Here is a 21249-nt window from a genome sequence, read left to right as displayed (position 1 = left end):
ACGCGTAGAGAACGAATACGACGAGCAGCATCAGCAGCTACGTCTCGGTGCTCCATGGACTGGGCCTCATCCTAAGTAATATTTTACATATATAATGAATAGTTAAATTAGTAAGGATCCAAAGCCTCGACGACTACAAAAGCATTACATTAGGCTGAAAGACTTTAAAAGTAACTGAAATTTGAACGTGCAAAAATAGACAACCGCTTTTGTAGACATATATTCCGGTTTCTCTTCGGTCCCCCCTTGTACATTCACTGCGTTAGATACAGAAGTCCTTTGTCGTTTTGAATGACCGTTTCAAAACATTCTTGGTACCATTGTTTCACTTTGCAATGCAAACACATTTCAACTTCAGCGGTTGAAAAGAATCTTCAAACGTTAATATGCGTTGCTATTAACTTCGTTTTCTACATGTCTAATTTTTAAAAAAAGTCAGAACGTTTTATATTTGCTGTATGGCTCAGCTTCTTCATGAATAATTATTTTGTAAAGAATTGCTAATAATATATGAAGTAGTTGTAACACCACCACTATAGATTTGTTTTATCATGGTAATATTTCGTACTCCCTAGACCCTAGGTTACCACCGAAGGGTTGGCCTAGAACGCCCAAGTCGCTATAAACAAAAATAACACAGTGGGGGTTCATCCTGAGTGCGAGCGAGCATTATTTCCACGAATGCTTACTAAAATAACAATCGTTTTTATAGCTATCATATTCAAGCGAAGCGTCTACTACACAAACGACAGAAATTCGTATTGCCTGCGGAAGCATTTCTACGTAAAATTGTATTGAGCAAGTGTTTTTGTTTGCACATGGTGTGAAATATGCAGGTAGTTTACCTCACACTACAACACAGATGGATGCTAAGATCGCTTAACAACAAGTACCGACTCAACCCGGAAGAATGTACGGCGTCAATTCATGCGCCACCATAGCGGAAGACATATGTCCAGCGATTAAAATGTATATTTTATTTGTTTTTTCTTTATTTGTTATTTATTGTTTTTTTTATACGCACCACTTATTGCAGATAAATATATATATATATATATATATATCTATATATATATATATATATATATGTATATAAAGAAACGAGGCTGGACACTAGTACGAACTGCTTAACTTGTGTCGAGATCCGAGCGTTTGCTAATCTTTGATTAGTGTTAACATGAAGATAATTTTCATATGTATATTCATTCCAGCAGCACTTGGTGAGTTCCGTTTCCTCACTTTTCCATTTGAATGCATGTTTAAGCGCATAATAAGTATGATTCATCGAAAGTGCAGAGCTGCCCTTGTCCTAGGCCAATTAAAAATTCAAAGTTTTAACAACGTTTTTAGTCCGTTAAATTTGTTCCCAAGAATATATTTACGCCTGTAATAAAAATTAAAATATAGTTTCGAGTTTTGCTATGGAAAACATTATTCAATGTATTTCGCTTGTAAACTAGAAACAAATGTTGAATATGTAACGAATCCAGGGATGTAATATTCCCGCTCTGCATGTGTTTCTGTATCCAATGAAATAATGCGAACTTTTACTTTATTATAGGTTATCCCGAAGGCAGAACGACTATGACAAAGAAAGATGTTTGTAAGATGAAGCCCCCGGTAGGGATCGCCCGTGGAATATTTCCCGGTTGGTTCTACAATGAGAGCCTTGATCTTTGTCAGTACTATGAATTTAGTACCTTCAAGCTTGAACATGAGAAGATCAACAAATTTTCAAATCTATCAGAATGCAGCAAAACATGCAGGAGTAAGTAGTTATGATTGCAGCGGTAGAAAATAAAAATCAAGTTGAAGTAAATTGTGATTTAATTCATGATTTAAATCAAATGCTTTTACTGTGATGATTTAAATCAAACATTTTTCGCGAAACTAATTCAGAAATATATCTTTATTTACTATTTGTCTACCATTTGATGCTTTTTATGTGAATTTGATTTGTATTTAACTCAAGGAATCATCAAGCAAGAAATATTTATGCCAGGCTGAGCACGAGCACAATGCATTGGTCTTCTTAGCAAATCCGAACGTCGGGCTTCTTTCGAACATCCAGATTGTTCGTCAGTTACATAACGTCCTGCTCCAAGTAAAAATAGGCGCGAAAGAAAATAATTACAACTAGAAAAGTAAATTCCTATAGCAAAAGAACAATCAGAACGCAGAAAAGCTTAGAAAATATATCTTTAAAAAATATCAGGTTGTTTTTCTTCTAGTATGGCAGGAGCTTCTGAATAAAACATGCTGTTTGAACGGTACATTAAATTTACAGTAATTCTTTTTCCGCAATGTATTTAGTAATCAGACGAAATGACCAATTTATCTATCATGAAAACATTTCACCTAATGACTAGGAAGCAGTATATTTTATAGCTTCACTGATTTAAAATAGCTATGATGTTAATCAAACAAGTTTTATTTATCTCATTTAAAAAGGCGTGATTTTGTTTTACATGGGCTGATCATATATGGCTTGACCACTTTTATAATTTAGAGTAGAGTATTAAGAACCTACATTGCATATTGTCTACTAATATTTAATACTATGCTCAGCTTGTTTAAAGAAGCTTTTTACAAAATTGATTTGATACAACGAAACACTGGCGAATGAAGTTTAAAGCCTTAACGCAAAATCTGTTGCCATGATTTATTGTGCGAACATTCATTGCTCGCAATATATGTTGTTTCAGCATTGACGCAAATGTACTCTTCACATCTATAAAGGCATTTCCGAAGGAAAACACGCGGTAAAAGTTAAATACATTGTGTTTTATGGACATCCAAACATTGATATTCCTATTTGTAAATGTGTGTGCTAATAAGGTTCAAGCCAGAAAACAAATATTTTTCTCACATAGCTTGAAAAGGGTAAAGAATGCTTGGAATATATAATATTGAAACGTGAACAAACCGGAAGACAAGCTTATGAGGGACAATTATATCCTTAACATGAGACCAAATTTTATCGTCTTTAATTCGTAAAGAAGGCATTAGGTGAGCTTGAAAGCGTTAAAAAAAAACAAAAAAACTCCACATCATTTTGGTAAATAACCGTAAAAGATCAATACGGTTTCTCGTGTTAGCAACTCCCATCATCAAAATCCACCATTTAACGTAAATGTTTGTGCATGTTTTTACCTTATCATATTTCGTGTGTAGAATTATATTAGGGTTACCTTTCCTGAGCTGTTTCAAAACAAAAGTTAAAATCCGTCTTCGTATGCATTTTTAGTGGCTAACGTTGGGTTGTTTAATGTTTAATTCATTTTATATGAAATCAGACGACCCTTAAAGTATTTTTGACGGTTTCTTTCAAAAGTAAAACCTAAAGCATTTCTTACGAATCATTTTATGATTAAGCATGAAGCTTACCGCCTAGACAAACCTCGCAGCAAAAGTAATTATTACCTCGAGTTCCCAGAATTTAAAACTGCTGACCTTATCAAGCCTTAAGTGTCCGCTGTGTATATTGCTAAAAACTGAAAACAGATGTGATTCATGACTGAACACGTAAAAAACTGAAACTTACACTGCAAATCCTTCTGACATTCTCTCTATAACGTTTAACTGCAGGTCACGTGCCAAGTTTTTGCTTTGATACCCCAAAGAAAACCGGCAAGAAAGCGCTAATTTACAAGTGGACTTACAATTCAACCCGAGGAAAGTGTGTTAAGTGGTACTGGGAGCCAGAAACAACCAGAGACTCAAATGTGTTTGAAATGGAAGGCGATTGTTTAGATATATGCCAAGGTATTTAATTTTTCTTTCCACTCCAGAAGCATAGTTGCGTTTTAGAGGTTTACAGAAATAATGGGATATATACAACCGATTGTTTTATTGAACACTGCTACAGACTCGAAGCGATCAATGTATTAAAAAGGTAAACTACCGGGTGCGATCGAGAAAATGAAAACAGATTTTGTGAACCACATAAATTAACTATGCGTTGAAAAAGGCTGCATCCTGCTGAGAAGGTTACGCTAGAAGTAGTGATATAAAGCGATAGATTACGAAGTCCAGCTAAGCTTCATATTCCTAAAAAAGAAATGGTGTTATGGTCACCGTAATTAATGTTTCTGTGTGAAAAAAAATGGTAGGAAACTAAATTATTACTTGCTGACAAGTTGTTTGCAATGAAATGAATGCTACAAGTGCTCAAATATAATTTCTTGGTGTGATAAAAATTAGGCTTAAATGAACGCCGGCTCCTAGGCAAACTGATCTTAAAAGTTTGCCTATGGCGGCTTTGCTTATGTGATTGGAAACATTAGAAATCGCTTTTTATAAACAATTTCTCATGTTCGGGTGGTCAGTCCAGTCTTATTTGTGAAATAACCGCGACATATCTGACTTCTATTTTTATCAGTGCCACAGTGTTTCCCTTCAAAAAGTACGCACTCTAATTTGCGTAACCTCAATAAATTAAACTGAATTTGTGATCATTTTAAGAGTTCTTAGCTTTGTAAATCAAAACAAATTTTGAAGTGTGACTCTTAAGATGGTACGAGCACGCGAGCAATTACCTATTTGAGCTTCGAGCTACACAGGGATCAGATAACTGACGCTTTTATTTATTTATTTTTATTTCAATACCTTCAAGGCCACACGGCATTACAGAAGGGAGTGAGGGAAAAACAAAAGTGCGAAAAATAGAATTCAACACATATTAGTTAACATAATAGTTTTCAATGGCAGACTTGAATGTAGGAGCGTCTGTGATTGTGGCGATGGAGGTGGGCAGGTGGTCCCAGTCATTAGTAGTTCTTGGGATAAAAGAATCAAAAAAGAGCTTGGTGCGACTGAAAGGAACGTTGACTTTATGGTGATGATCATTTCGATGGGATACATACGATGGTTCAGAAAAAAGCTCTTCACTTAGATGCTGGTTGTGATGATAAATTTTGTGAAATAAGGACAATTAGGTAATTTTCTACGCAATGAAAGATTCGGAAGATGTAAAGTTAGTTTCGTGGATGATACACTGGAAAAACTCGAGAAATTAGACAAAATAAAACGTGCGCCACGATTTTGTACGGATTCAATTTGATTATTAGAAATTTATGGCCTGGGTCCCACACCGAACTCGCATACTCAAGCTTGGATCTAACGAGGGTCTTCTACAGAAGTAGTTTTAATGATGAACGAGCCCTTGAGAAGTTGCGGCGTAAGCAACCTAGCATGCGATTAGCGTTGTTAGCAATAAAATAATGTGAGTTTGCCAGGAGAGGTCACATGTTATATGGACTCCTAGGTACTTGTACGAGGTCACCTGTTCAAGAACAGAACTTATGTTGTATTGAGGAAAGTTAGTACAGGAAGCTTTCCGTAAAATTCTCATTACTTTACATTTACCGGCCAATTTTCCGGACGTCACACCTGTTAGTGATGGAATTAAGGTCAGTCTGAAGAGAAGACGTATCAGTATCAGTATAGATTACACGATAAATCACACAATCATCTGCAAACAACCTTATGGATGACTGATCATTGTTAACGAGGTCATTTATGTATATGAGGAAAAGAAGGGGGCCGAGGACGGAACCTTGCGGCACACCCGAAGTAACAGGGCAGGGAAGAGAGTCTGAGTCGTTTGCAGTTACAAACTGTGTTCTGTTAGAGAGAAAATTTTCGATCCATGCAAGAATGTTAGAGTCAATGTTTAGTTTCTTTAATTTGAAGCAGACCAGTTGGTGAGGGACTAAATCAAAGGCTTTCGAAAAATCAAGAAATATGCTGTCGATTGGAAGATTATTGTCTAGCGCAGAGGGAACATCGTTTGTGAAACAAACCAGTTGCGTCTCACATGAGAATGATTTACGAAAACCATGCTGACGATATGTGAAAAATGAGTTGGATTCAAAGAAAGTTAACTAGGTTAGAATAGAAGATATGCTCCAACATTTTACATGGCACACTAGTTAAAGATATAGGCCTGTAATTAAGAGGAGAGTGAGCATCGCCTGATTTGACTAGGTTCTATTTATTTTTCTGTCTGTTCTAATTATTGTCCTATTGTTTCAACTAAACAGCGTTCGGCATTAGGACTAATTGGAAGATCAGTTGATATTACTCGTAATCTGTTTGCATACCCACGATTATTGACTCGGGATAATTTATTTTCGTTCAAACTGCAGTTTAAGGCGCCTGCTCTCAAGGGGCACCATAAAACGCCGTCTAAAAATAAACGTCATAAATGACTCAAAAGGACTGGTGCTAATATCCAGGATAACTCTTTCATACGTACTGGAAACGGCTGATCTGCGTATCGTTTTTGTGCCCTTCCTTGCTCCGGGGTTTGGCCCAAAGTTAACAAAGAGAATTACATTTTTTTTTTTAAATTTCGCACAAGTATAAAAGTGTATGAACTAAAGATTAATAGTAAAATAGCAAAATAACCAAAACGATCAACGTTGTCAATTTCGTTCTTAATTGTTTTATTATTATGTCATAATATCGTAGCCTACGCGCTAATCTGCTGGTATACGATTGTAACTTCTTAAACAATTCTACCAGATATACCCTCGAGTTACAATTTTTGTGTCCTAAATCGCCTAAGGCCCAAGAATGTATACACGTCTAGGTGCAGAAACGAACCTTCCGGCCGTTCATTGAAAGGCAAAACAACGCATTAAAAATATAAATCTGAATGTACTAAAAACACACGCCGCCATGATCTCTTGTCATTTGGGATTTCTATTCAATTGTTTGGGCGCGAACTGATTGTTCTCAAACTGTTTGTCGACAAGGGTGCACGTGCGCGGCAAAATGCATGACAATCTTAACAAAAGAAGAGTTTTAGTAACTCACTTCGAGGCGACTAGTTTATCTTTGATTGAGATCGGGATGACTTTTGTTCAATGGTTGCAATTCGTGGCACCTGAACTAGTCTGAAGGAGATAGACTCAAAGGTACCAACACAACAGAGCTGGGCGAGTTTCGATGACGAGTGCTATCTATATTTTAAGGCGGTTAAAAAAGCACCGTAGTCCTGGTCGAAGCAAAAATATTTTGCTGATTCCTTTGCATATACCTACAGTTAATATTAAAAGAAATATTCTTCAACCTTCATGCACTTTTAAGCCTGCAGTCGACGGGCATTGAGGCCACCATCGCTAGGTCAATATTGCTACTTTGCTAGCGGTGTGTTTTAATAAACGCAAAGAACTGGTAACATATCACTTTGGAGATCATTGCGTAGATTTTATATGCTTTATTCTTTAAGACATTAGAACTAATTAAGTGATTAGTTAAATAACTTTGAATATATGGGAGCTTAAGTAGAAAGGTGTGCGAGATACTCCTTGAATGTTAAAACTCGACGTTTACTGGCAGCTGTGGTACGTGCTCCCGGCGCGTTAATGAACGTCAATAATCACACAAACAGGCAACTTACTTTCATTGTTGCCTGAAAGTGCACACTGTAGCTAATGTTTCGTTGCTTAGAGTGGAATGTTTATTTGCGTGGCGGCCAATTATTGCTGCATAATATAGATTGAATTTCAGACTTAACAGCTCACATAACCGTTTTTTTCTCCAGGTCCCGACTACGGCCCTTGCGCGCAGCTACCTACCGAACTCGAACGCAGGCACGACAACACTCAATATTATCGCTACAATCTAACTTCCCAAACTTGCTACCTTGACAGAACGTACATAGGCATAAGGGGAGAGAACGCATTCCTGACCCTTAATGCCTGCTACGCACGCTGTGGACGTAAGAAAGGCCCTGGGCCCTGCTTATTTTTGTTATTTCTTTTAATGTTTTCCAGTTAATGCCGGATATTTATATTTAATAGTCACTAACCATATAACGATTTCTAAATTATGTGAATCATGTGAAAAACCAGACCAATTTGTAAAATCAGTCAGAGGTGGTAAGAATAACGTGAAACAAAACCTCCTGAAAACTTTAGAGTGACATCCAGCTTGAGACAGACTTTTTTGATATTACTGCACACTCTGATATTTTAAACGGGCGATGCAACGATATTAACTTCGAAAGAATTTCAGTTTTAAATTTTTTCATTGTTTATTTCCCCAAAAGAAACGTCGAAACCGCCTCATTCTTCTGAAATATCGCGAATCCGTTGCATAATAGAAAAAAAAAGAACGGGGTATATTTTCCGATTTGCAGCCGCGCTGTGGCGGCCACGAGAACTAAGGAGTGACGTGGAATGGGTAGAATGTGATAGGTTGGAAGAAATGTGCCATTATGTGCTCAATCTAATGCCATATTTGATAAATATTCCCGTCTCGACATGAGTAAAAACGTTAAAAAACCTCATGTCATCGACAAAGTTCTGCTCTATTCAGTTTTAGCGGCGCCATCTGCCCGAGGTGAAAGGAGCTATTCCTCCCTTGAGCCTCACCTCACTGTGCTACTATGTCAGGCGAACTTCCTTACAAAAAGGCAAGCTCTTTGCTCTCCTCCCCCTTCCCCACCTCTCCACATCACTCAAAGTCTCAGACCAACCTTGAAGGTCGCCATGTGAGCAGCAAGAAGAGTCGGCGCGCGCTGAAGATGCCCAACCGGGTACTCTCTATCCCCATTGCGCGTCACTGCGCACGTGACTTGGAAGAAGGTGAAAGGGTTGAGGGTGGCTTGTAGGCACCCAAAACGTCAATTGTTTTGCTTTTTTTCTTCTAGGGAACTAACGCGAGTGGGCAAACTTTTTTCAGTTCTTTAATCCATACGTGACAGGGAACAACCACCACTATTATTCAGCCGAAGTCCAGACATTGTTGTACAGCCCCTTTAAGAGTTACTGGCGCTATGGATTTCCTAGGAGGTTTTGTTTTCGAGGAATATTCGTAGAACTAACAATCACGCAGGTTCGTTTCGTAATTAAATAGAAACACTTTTTCTCTTATATTTTCCTTTTGCATGTACGTCCATCATGCTCACTTCGTGCCACGAAAAATGCTGCATTGGGACAATTTTTTTATGTCGTTCCGTGATCTTTTTACCACCCTCCTAAAATTATCAGAAGACTCCACTTAACCTTCTAGTATACGCTACATGTACTAAGTTGTGCATTCTTTAGAACATCGCATTAAAGTAATATAAAATTGTATTAGTAAGGATGAATTAAAGAAACTTAATTTGTTACTCGTTTTTTTTTTTAGTTTTGGGTCTGTTAACAGTTTAATGCCCTTTTAATAATGTGCTGGATACTACTACCACGTTTGCTTGCAAACGTTTAAGACATTCAAGTTAGAATTAAAGGCAGCACTTATGAACTGTCTAAAAATTTTAACAATGCATGCAATGTTACTACTGCCGAATTCGACTGGTTGTTTTGGAGCCGGGGAGGGGTCCACTTTTCTGAAGCGCGCCTATTTCACTGGGCGAGCGGCATCGAGATGGACGTGTTACAGTCGTCATTTTGGATCAGCTCCTGCACCAGATCTTGATCCGGATCCGAGAAAAACTCGATCCGCCGATTTCGGCGGATTCGACCAGAAGCCAAGCCGGCCAGCCCTCGGCGCGCACACGTGACTTCCTTTCTCGCCAAGCATATCGTTTCGAAAGATCTCGTAATGACCGCTCGCGAAGTGCCGCCCGCTTGGCTGCTACTGTTGCATAGTGACAGTTCGTCGTCAAGTTGCTCGAGCAGCTCCTTCAGCTGCAGCGGCTCGAGTAGCTGTGACGACGAAGGTTGCTTGCATGTCCCGCATGAATTCGATTGCCTTTCCGAACCTCCGTGGAAGAGGCCGAAGATCGGGACGTACTTGGACACTGTTTACGAGTACTCGGACGAATATGCAAGCGGGCTACCATGTTGCACATCGCTTATCGACACGCATCTTTCACGTTATGATTAACTTCGTTCGTGCGTTGAACGCGTGTTTTTAGCGCCACGATTGCGGGACCGTGGGGTGGCGATTTCTGGGAAGGTGAATGGCGGGAAGGCCTCCGCCGATCCCGGAGCAGTGATCATCGCTGTTGTTTAGGACGGTAAAATTACCAACTGAAACATCCTAAATATACGAACCGAATGTTTGCTTCATTGTGTACTCCACACTAAATCTGCAAGTTTAATCAGCCTCTGAAATTCAGAGAACTCACTTGACTATCTCCTTGAAGATTAGTGACCCACTTACCGGATAATGACAGCAGTTGTAATGATATATACTTAGTAGGAAAGAATCAGCAGCCTATGGTTTATATTGTTTCCTAAAATGAAGCCAGAATTCTTGTGGCAAGGCAGAATAGCGAGTTGGTTATAAACGCACGAATTATACTTATAAATGTTAACATGTTTTAAATGTTATTTTATGAATAAAAAAATATTCTTTTCCCATTGAGGTCGTGTATACAGCTACTTCTAAAACAAAACTTCCTTATTGTAGTGGATGAAGGTAGTTTTAATATCTTTATTTAGCAAAGCTGAATTGAGTATTAACGCCTCTGTGCTATTATTCATTATTTAACAAGGATTTGTGAAGAACAAATGCAAGCTACCTGTGCAGGACCTCGGTATGTGCAGTCGAATTGGCCCACGATATATGTTCGATCGAGAGGAGAAAAAATGCAAGAAATATACTGGTTGCGATCATCATGGTATCGGTTTCTACAACCAAAGCGAGTGCTACAACACATGCGAAAGTAAGTCATTTTTGCTGGACTAGTCGGTACCTACGGAATACATACAATTGTTTGAAAGGGGGTCAATGTAACTGCGAAGTGATAAACAACATTTTTCGTACTGCCTAAGATCAACCTTGACTGTGCGTTAGTGTCTACTATATACTCTGATCTTGAATAGGCCAAAATATCAGACGAATGTACTATTTAAAATGAAACTAAATTAACCCATATTTTACACAAACTAGAAAATTTAACAAATTAGTGTCGTATTTAACTCTATGAAAATGACAAAATTAAGTAGGCGTTTGTATGTAATAACCGTCGGATTTCTTGCCATCTAGCTGTTTTATAATTTCACCAAGTTTGAAAGGACGGTACATTGTTACGGCTCTCTGTTCAGTTTTGCTTTATTAAAAATTCCAATTATTAAGGATTTTATAACACAAGTCGTTTTATGTTCTATGACCAAGATGTTGTCAAAATATTTTCACAACTTCACCTTTTTTTGGAAGCCCGTGAGGTCTGACAGTGGTGCTCTATATGTCGAGCGCTGAAATCTTGCAGTGCTTGTTGCAGTATACTGACGTGTAAGCGTCAAAGCAGTGTAAACTACAATCAAAATGTGAAATAATTTTGCATGCTAAGCAGTACATTGTTTTAGTATGTTCTATACAGTACAACCCAGATTTTTTTTTTTTTTTTTTTTGCGTCAAGTCACCCTCGTTTTTAACTAGGCTATAGGCACTGGTGAGACATCGAGAACGTAAACAGACACGGCTAGGAAAAGACACGTCTCGTTTAAGCGTTTGATGTTTGCCGAGCTCAACTGCGCCTGTACGGAGCTACTGACGCGGATGGAGCGCGTGGTTCGAGGCGGCAAGGCCATGACGTCGTGCTCAAGCCGCTTGGTCAAGACGCAGCTTCCGGCGGCGGAACACCTGGGATCGACGCAGCACCAAGCAACGGCGCAAACCTCAAGGACGGACTGCGATGACCTCAACCACACACACTCCGGGGAACGCTGTTATAGTTTTCGGAGGTGCTACGTGCGCGGCATCACGGTCCGGCCTTGGCCTACCGTACTGGATGCGGCCGACAACGCAGCCTGTCGCTTCCTCGGCTTTGGACTACGGTCGGGACGCCCAAGCTCTGGCCCGCAAGCGCCTCATTCGATATGTGGTGTGGCATGTTCCGGCGACACATGATACTCCTACCTGCATGCGGCCCACGTGGCCTACGTGAAGGACGTCTTTTACTCGCCCTTGGGTGAACGTTATAAAAGCAGGATATTCTTTTGTTAGAGGGGTGACTTCGAATGGGACTCAGCATGCTGCTTGCTGTAAATATGCAATAAACCTATCATGTCAGTCCTAAAGGAGTTGCATCAAGGTGCCGGCAGATTGGCACCGCAGCCCGTCGAGGGACAACTAACCCGGTTGTCGAACGTGGGGCGCCTTCACGAACAAAGGTGAAGGAGGCGGTTGCAGAAGTGCCGCAATCGACAGGATGTGCTTAGGCTGAGCTGAAGATCTCTGCTGTGTCGAGGGACAACTGGGACTGGTGAAGGCGGCGACCTCAAGCTGAACCGCGGGAGCCAGCAGACACTCCAAGCTAATCCGACCAGCGCGGCACCGAGGGCTAGGCAGCGCAGCGCTTCGGTAGTTAGGCGAGTACCCCCTTGGTTCCTGTTGAGCGCATGTTATGTCAAAGCCTTGGCTTTTGAGGAATGATATCGCTAAGGAAACAGGAGAAATGGCGGATGGGGCTGGAGGTGAGTTGGCACTCACAGGTCAGACGAGAGGAGCAATTACCACACCAGAGTCGGCGTCGGAGCAGCAGATTATGCTGCTGCAGTTACAGTCGAAAATCGCTGAGGCAGAACGGGAGAGGCAGCGAATGGATCTGGAAATCCAGCGGCTGCAGTCTCAGTGTAGCGCAGAGCCTGTCGAGGTAGACAGCAGCGTTGCGATGGGCGCAAATGCGGACAAGGATTGACGGCTGAAATTCGCAGGTCTATTAAAAGGTGTTCTTGCACCAATGCCGAGCCAGGAGGCACTCGTGCCAAGCTGGTTTGAAGAAGTAGAAGCTTGGTGTCGCAGTAGCCACCTTACCTGCTATGCAGGTATCCCAGCCACCAGTATCGCGATAAATATATCTTTTTTTTTTTGTTCTGCTTTCACTGGAACCTGTAAAGGCGTGTTATACTCCGACGTCTCCGAAGCGTTAAGAAGCAATGGCTGAAGTTGGCTACGTCACGTTGAAGCCGCCTACAGCGCCTTAAAATGGCGGGCCCGTGCAGTCAAATTGAACCGAGGCGGGCAGAGGTGCTGATTTGGCTCGCTAGCGGTAAAATGGGCAGGCCCTTTCGGAAAGAAGACCAAGGGCTACTTGACGAAGAAATTGCTACTAAAAACCGAACTTCCCACCTATCGGATCACATTAACCCTCCCACTTGAATGCTCCGCGTACGACATGAAAGTAAGACCTAAAACAAAAATTAAAAAAAACTCTGTAAAAAAAAAGAAAAGATGGGACGACGTTTTAAAAACACACAAAGTCAATATAATAATTCAGAGTAAAAAGGTACCATGCACTATTGACCGCTTCAAAAAGAGGCCGACACCGGTTGTTCCTATGGGTCATATCACTGGCGACGTCATTTGCCAGTTCTGTATCCAGAGTTTTCTAGCTTTAATTCGCGTATATCGCAAGAAAAACGTTGACGATCCCCGCCACACACACACGCACACATACATGTATACACACGCACGCACGCACGCACGCGCAGAGCGCCACACAAACACACACACACAAACACACACACACACACACAACTGCAACTCGTCGCGGCAGAGCCAACGCGCCAGAGCTATCTTCTGCTCTCATTCTCTGCACTTCTGTCGCTCTCTTTCTTGTTCTTTTGTTACGGGATTACTGAGGTCAGCGCTACGATTTGCCGCGTTCTGCTTCCATGTTTACCCTCTGCAAAAACAGCTACAGGGTTTATTTAATGTAGACATTATTTATATCCTCGTGTTACGAATTGTTGTTTACGACATGAAATTGCAAGCTGCTGCATTATTGAGCTAGAGCTCTTTGACAGGTAATAAAGCCTTTAGGATTAATATAGTGATATCGAACATAATAGTCATCTTGTTGTTTTACACAAAACACTGAAGTTTATGACTGTTTGTAGCTGAGCTAGGTGGTTATTCATGCTTTTGAAAGACGCCAGCTTAACGTAGGTGTATAGCAAAGTGGGAAGGTGGGCCGGTTGGTTCATATTTAAATATATAAAAAGCGATGAAAACGACAGGGCAAAAAATAGCAAATACAACACAACGCTCCCTCGCAACTGAAGTTAATTTAAGAAAAAAAAAAACAATTAAGGCTCCAAATACTGTGAAAGTGATTGGACAACAGAGCAGTGGTCTCACCTGCAATGATTGCCCACTGCACTATAGACCCTTTTTATGGAAAACGCCACCAGGCGGTGCTCCACTCTTTGACGTCGCAGAGAACTTCCGGTTTATAACAAGAATGAACGGCGAGTTCGCATTGCTACCTTTCGTCGGCCGCACTCCGGCCGAAACGTTGAAGAATAAACCATCCGTTGTTGCTGTTTTCACCAAGGGTTTTTTTTCTTCCCAGCTACATATCCACGCCATCGGCCTTCCGCCACCCATGCTCATCATATATATATATATATATATATATATATATATATATATATATATATATATATATATATATATATATATATATATATATATATATATATATATATATATATATATATATATAATATATATATATATATATATATATATATATATATATACTGTGGTATTCTTGCTCGACGCTATATCCTTGCTCGCCGCTCGCAGCGATGTGGGAACTATAGTTCTCACCTCTGTGAGCTTCACTCTAAGTTCTGCCAGTGCCACTAAACAGGACAGCAGGAGCAAGGCGAGAGAACGAGACAGCTTTAGAGTTATCATTTTGACAAAGCACGTGATACAATCGACGTCGTCCTACTTGCTCTCGGCTGTGTCGAAGACTGCTCGGCGTTTTTGATTTCCTCAGCGTGAATCTTGAGCGTACTCCCCCGACATGGCACATCAAAACAGCGAGTACACATCCCTCGGGGTCAATGGGATGTTTTCCTGCAAGACTGCTATGAATTTCTTTGCCTCTCACTAAATATCTGGTGAATGCTGTAGTCCAGAGGTACAGAGCTACCACGAGCAAGCCGTTCTCGGCCTTGGCGGCACACGATTTACCAACTTCGTCTGGCGTGCCACCGAAATCGATGGGTACAGCACAGACCCGTACTCACTTGGATAACGAGTACATCACGATTTCATAGGTGCTTCCCTGTGAATTATGAATGGTGATATAACTTGTCTGCACAACGGGTAGCTGGCATCTCCCCTCCTCTCTGTACCCCAACCGTAGGCGTTTGAGATGAGGGAAGAAGGAAATGAGTGCGCCAGCGAACCCTCTCTTGCCCTTTCAGGGAAAGAGTTTATTTATCAAGGGGGTTTCTTCGATAGTTTTGATGAATAATCGTTCCACGACGGCATATATTGTGTTTGAAAAATGATTTCAGTTGCGAGTGCGCTTTGAGTTGTATCCACTCTTTTTTGACCCTGTCGTTTTTTGGCGATTTGATATATTTGAGTAGAAATTGGCACGGAGAAAGTGAGATATAGAAGAAGAGGGGGAGAGAGAGAAACAAAGAGAGAAAGAAGGATAGTGTTTTTTTTTTCACTTTCTCACTGTGTTATTTTCTACGTTTAGCTCGCATCTTTCAGAAGTACGGAACTTAACAACGAGGCCAGTGTCCGCTTGACTCTCAGAGCCATATTGTCAACAACGGAAATAAAGTGTTCGATCTGGCAAGGGAACCTGTGATTTATTTTATAAATATCATATTGGTAATATCATTGTTATTTTTCTTCAAAAGGTCCCGTTGACAGAAGGTGCCTTCCGGATCTTTCATTAAGATATTGCAAGCCAAAAGACGACGTATTTTATCGGTATGACCAGAAGAAAGGAAAGTGCTTCCTTGATAACAATTACCATTGCCGTGGGAGCAACGGGTTCGTTTCGGAGGAGGATTGCAACAAGATATGTGCACGTAAGATGGGCGCAAATCCTGGTTTATTTTATGTTGTTTTTATAATTATCAAGTTTCATGTGTATAGGTGAATTTTTCGGTTGCGGTATGTTGAGAAAACATTATATATATAATAACTACACATGAAGAGCAACTAACTCGTCCTGGTTTCCGTTGACTCCATATCTTATCAAAGAATTCTAAATTTTACACCACAACGACGTCTATAAATTGCCTTTTCAATTCACCAAACAGTTATACAACAATAATAAAAGCAAATTTGTTGCTTGTTTCAGTGAATGTTGCAGTGATACTCAAATCTAACATATTTCTTTATTCTTTAGAGATATCCCACAGAAAGCTTCGGGCCTGCTTGAGCACGCTCTTTGAAAGGCTTTCACTCAACAAATCATAGTTTAATCGTAGAGTGGGCATAACCTCTTAGTATTTCAGCTGCGGAAGTCTGGACAGCTTCTCTTGTAAAATTGTTTTAAAAATATACTTAAACTAATGTTCTAGTTGGTTTTTTTTTAACAAAAAAAACATTAGAAAAATAAGAATCCTTTGGAATAAACTAGTGGACCTGTTATTGTAGGAGTAGCGCAAAAGTAAACTCACTCACGCTGAAAATGCACGTACACCAGAAAAACGGTCCCGCTTACTGAAGAAGTAACGCTTACTGAAAAGGAATTGTTATATCTTGACTCTCGAAGGTAATGTGCAAAAGGCATTGCTGTTTGTTTGTACAGAAGAGAACGAAGTGAGACATGACAAGTTTAATACGGGTGAAAGAAAACGGAAGAAGACGAAAATACAATTTGAGTTGTAAGTCAGCGCGACGTGAGTGACCGTTTTTCTGGTGTGCGTGCATTTTCAGCTTGAGTGAGTTTACTTTTGCGCTTCTCCTACAATACGAATACCCAACTCGCCCAAGCATCCATTCTAAGTAGTAGACCTCGGCAGTTGCAAAGACAGGAATGAGATTCTTAAGTAGAATTGTAATTACCTAATATTTTCTAATACATTTTGCAAATATTCGTCCTAGCTCGAGCATTCCAATTAGAATGTATTGAAACCATTCACGTTTACATGGCTGGCACGTGACGTGATTTAAAAAGCAGTCCGCTGACCACCAGAGAAGAGGGGAGAAGGAGCTCCTGTCTTACCAGTATTATGTTTTGTCCCTCCCGGATTTGCACAGACGTTGCCATTCTCCTCCCAGAATATTATAGAACATTAACGCGTCACTCAAAGTTCTTACAAAAGCAGCTTCCCTCTAGTCCTCTTACATGGTGGTCAAAAGTATGCGATGTGACGTCAGTGCAAGCCATGTATGCTATAGCAGTTGCTAGGAGTTAGAAAACCAAATGTTTCTCCGAGCTATAGATGTACAAAGTATGTACAGTCTAGAGTCCGCCATTCCAAACCTTATGGGACACAAAGGTGCCAAAAGTCGCGCACCCGCCTTTACCACAGACAGGTACCACCTATAGATAACCGAACTCTGTCAGGTCGTCTCCCTATGACTAGCTACTTGCGCCCACTGCTGTCTCAGCAGGAGGCGCGAGTAGCGTCCGCTGCTGTCGTCGCTGCTACCCGAAGCTAGGCGATGGTCTACGGGTCACCATGTGACGGCTTCAAATCCCGGCCGAGGTGACTGCAATCTGATGGAGGGTTATTGCGGGGAAGGTATCGTGTAACTCGAGATTTCGGTTGCAGGTCAAAAGATCCCCAAGTGGTCGAAATTAGTACCCAGTCCTTCGCAGGGGCCGGCCAAATGTCCTTCGTTGGCTTTGCACGCAAAGCCCCCGAATGTTTTATTGATTAGATGTCGCTTTTGGTAGGACTTTCGTCACTCTTAGGCAACTGCTCTTACTCACAGCCGCTATGGTATATTTTGACGACCCACAATTCACCTTTAATTAAAATGTGCCAACTAAGTTCAATATCTCGAAATTTAATTAGAAATCGTCTAGTCAGCTTTCTAATTATTAAATTATATTCGTGACATAACGTCTGCCGTGGTCGATAACGTTATACCGTAGAAATAATCGCTTTTTTCAAGCACGCTTTTTAAAAGCCTGAAATCCCAAATATTTGTCCATCCGTCCATCCCTCCGTTCTTGCATTTTCCTCTAAATTTAGGGCGGAAACTAAATTGGTGTTATGTCACATAGCGTCATTTGATATCCGACAACATAGGTCATTTGATCTATACATCATTAAGTTTCCTTGCCAAAATCTACAGGAAAATTGGTGTCACATAACCTGACGTCTCGTGACCTATACAACAATTTGGTCGCCCGTTATATTCAGCGGGGAAATTGACGTACCCTAACTTGACGTCACGTAACCTTTAAGCGCCGTTAACACTCTTTCGACCGAGTAAGACCGAGAGAGACAAGACCGGTTTTTAAGCCTTTTGCGATCTCTTAGGACCGGATGCGATGCAGCGGAGCTGGTCCTAAGAGATCGCAAGAGGCTTAGAAACCGTTCTGGTCTCACTAGGTCCTACTCGGTCGCAAGTGTGTAAACGGGCCTTTATAGCAATTTACCGTTACCGCTAAATTCAGCGGGAAATTGACTGTCACGTGACCTGCCATCACGAGTTTCCCCGCTAAATTTAGCAGAAATATTTACGCCACGGCACCTGACATCACGTGAACTTAACACCAATTCAATTTCCCCGCTACGATTAGCGGGGAAATTGATGTCACGTGACATAAACCTTAAGTCTCTTTGTGAACTTCAGCGGGGAAATTGACGTCACGTGGCCAGTCAAAACGCGACACATGCGTCAGTACAATTTTTCCACTAAATCTTGCGGGAAAATTGTTGTCCCGGGATCTATACACCAATTTAGTTTGCTGACTAGATTCAGCCGGGAACTTCGCACCGCATGACCTACGCAACCAGTTTTCTCGCTGAATGTTCCGGCAAAACTCATTTGAAAGGTTCTTCATTCCCTGAAATGACGCTTTATTCTCCTCTAAAAATATTTAAAATATTGCACTTTAAATACCACATTCGATGCATTATTGCACTTTGCAGATAAAGGTCGCTGCCTGCTTTTTTTTTTATAATCCTTGATGAAACAACCTGTTTAATGCATGAGTTTTATTGTTCTTTCTTTGTACCAATTTCGTTCGTGACAAATCTAGGATACTTCCGTAATACATCAACATGTAATACACATCAAAAGGCATATCTACAACCAAGAAAACGTTGTGTGTAGTGATATAGCTCTAATGAAATGAAAATCTGACTGCGTTATTTCAAAGTACTCCACTCCTTTTTGCCGTTCCTGCGACTCGTAGACACCGCACACTCTGGAAGACCACCCCTCATAGCCTCAACTGCCGCCCCAGCTGCCCGCACCCAGACGGATGCTAACTGCGGAGTTCTCTTCTGTAGTCAGGAGTTCTGTTCCGCATTTGAATATTTTAGTATTCGTAGAAGCTAAACATTAATCTGGGGCTCATTGCCGGGGTATGTAAGTTGTTCATCATTTCTGTGGCACGAAAAAACCGTGACCTCATTTTAAATCACTCTTCCCAGTTTTTCGGCCTAGTCATTTGCGGAGTTTTTACGCTAAGAACATATCTAATTGGTGAATTCGTTCAGATAGTCGTACTCGTATCTGAATATTTGTCAAAACATGTTGAAATATTCAAAAAACTATTTTAATTCTGAAAAATAGTTCTTTTTTTTTTGCGTACGAGATTTGGTGTGACTTTCCCTGATTCAAATCTGAACCTGAAATGCACGCTCTTTCTTGTTTCTTTTAGAACGAAAATAATTCAACTGGAGTCAATCACTCTTCTGCATTTGCTACACCTGTCGCGCCTCAAGTTCGAAACTGGAAGCATTCAGAAGGAATGTCAATTACTAGTGCTGTAAAATGAAGGACAATAATAAATTTGGCTTAACTGTAACCTATATTTGCACTTTGAATAAAACGACCTTTTCTGCTGCTGAACATCGCGACTAAAACAAATTTAATATGAGTGCCATAAAACGTAGGCAGTATACTAATTAACTTTAATTTCACAGATACATTTGTGACATTTATAATACAAGGGTAACGAATCTCGTAGGAAGAACCCCAAAAGAAATTTTGCGTGAGTATCAACATGGCAGATAGCAAGCTATGCAGACCAGACAATACCCATTAACATTTTGAAAGTAGGTCGAAACAAAATTCAGCGCTGTAACGTGGAGGCTTCTACAGGGTATATTTTTATAGTAGTAACTAGTTCAACGAAATCCGCTCTTTGCGACAGGGCTCTTGGCTGCAGTTGGTGCAATCTCCCAACTGTCTCAACTGCACAGAAAATGTTCGAATGCATATGTATTTTCCCGGGCAGAGTTGGCGAGTGTGGGAGATATGGGGGACAATAAGTTCAAGCTTACGGACGCTTTTGCATGTCATGGTTTGGCAGCTCTTGACGCCAAAACTTGTGCTCAAAACATGTATAAATCGTCCAATTTATTTCGGCTTTTAATGCAGGTTTGTTTTTGTGGGACGTTCGACTAAAACATCTGTCCTAACCACTTCGTCAATGACGACTAGATATTTGAAAGTAAATAGTACAGAACGAAAGCAGTTTTATTTCGACCAAAAAGTATAGTAATAAAAATCTCAATACTGATTTTATACAATTTATGTGGTATCAAAATTAACAACTTAAAAAAAAACACTTCGCGTAATATTATTGGAGCATATTACTTGGACATTTTGTGGAGCACCACTGTATAGGTCTCCCAAAGCTCCTATTTTAGTTATGAAAGGATTTCAAGATGATCTTAGCAATAAGAATATAATCGAAACAAGACTTATCAAGGCGGCAGATTTTAGGTCGACTGGAGCAAATTATAATAAGCTTGATAGCACAGCGGTGAACGTGAGTGATTGGTAGATTGAATTTTATATTGCATTTAATGGCAATCTAACTCAAGTCGTAACTGATTACACCCGAGAAGTTGGAAACACTCGTCCAGTTCTAGATTTAATATTTGTAAGCAGTCATTTATCAAACTTTGAAATGTCTGTCCACGATGGCATCTACCGAAAAATTCTGTATAACTTTTCACTATCCAGATTTTGGAACCGGAAATTTGTTTCTGGAAACAGAAATCGAGATTTCATACGAAGGAATAATTTCTGAAAACCTAAAATCCAGATAGAGACCAGTAAAATCCAGATGGATTTCCGGTTCAATAATCCGGATAGCCTGTCTCACCATAAGTTCGTGTTTTTATCTTTTTAAAACGATTAGATGTAAGTAACATGAAAGAAGGTCTGTTTCTGAGGCTGATCTTTCTAAAGCGGACAACGTCAGTGTGTTAGATTACATCGAGGAGTCATATGACAATTTTTCAGCACTTGAAGGGTCTATGTGACGTGGACTTTTTATGGGCCGAGTTAAAATATGTTCTTTGTTACTGTTTAGAAGGTCTCATCCTAATATGATTAAACCCATAAGGAGGTATAAACCCTTGGTTACTAGATAAATTATCA

At 40.4% G+C, this 21249-nt stretch overlaps 1 protein-coding gene across 1 annotated transcript; it reads left to right on the top strand.

Annotated features, from left to right (window-relative positions):
• The first annotated feature begins 1141 nt into the window (after positions 1–1141).
• Positions 1142–19554, top strand: LOC120844662 (papilin-like). The gene is made up of 7 exons (XM_040216559.1): positions 1142–1220; positions 1562–1768; positions 3589–3765; positions 7553–7729; positions 10454–10624; positions 15576–15749; positions 19517–19554. The coding sequence occupies exons 1-7, from the start codon at positions 1178–1180 to the stop codon at positions 19525–19527; spliced, it is 960 nt and encodes a 319-aa protein (XP_040072493.1). The 5' UTR covers positions 1142–1177; the 3' UTR covers positions 19528–19554.
• Positions 19555–21249: the final 1695 nt, after the last annotated feature.

Source organism: Ixodes scapularis, unplaced genomic scaffold (genome assembly GCF_016920785.2).
Source record: "Ixodes scapularis isolate PalLabHiFi unplaced genomic scaffold, ASM1692078v2 PGA_scaffold11__112_contigs__length_91849675, whole genome shotgun sequence".
In the NCBI taxonomy this organism is placed as follows: domain Eukaryota; kingdom Metazoa; phylum Arthropoda; class Arachnida; order Ixodida; family Ixodidae; genus Ixodes; species Ixodes scapularis.
The sequence above is the reverse complement of the archived record's forward strand: the minus strand, read 5'-3'. Positions and strand labels throughout refer to the sequence as shown.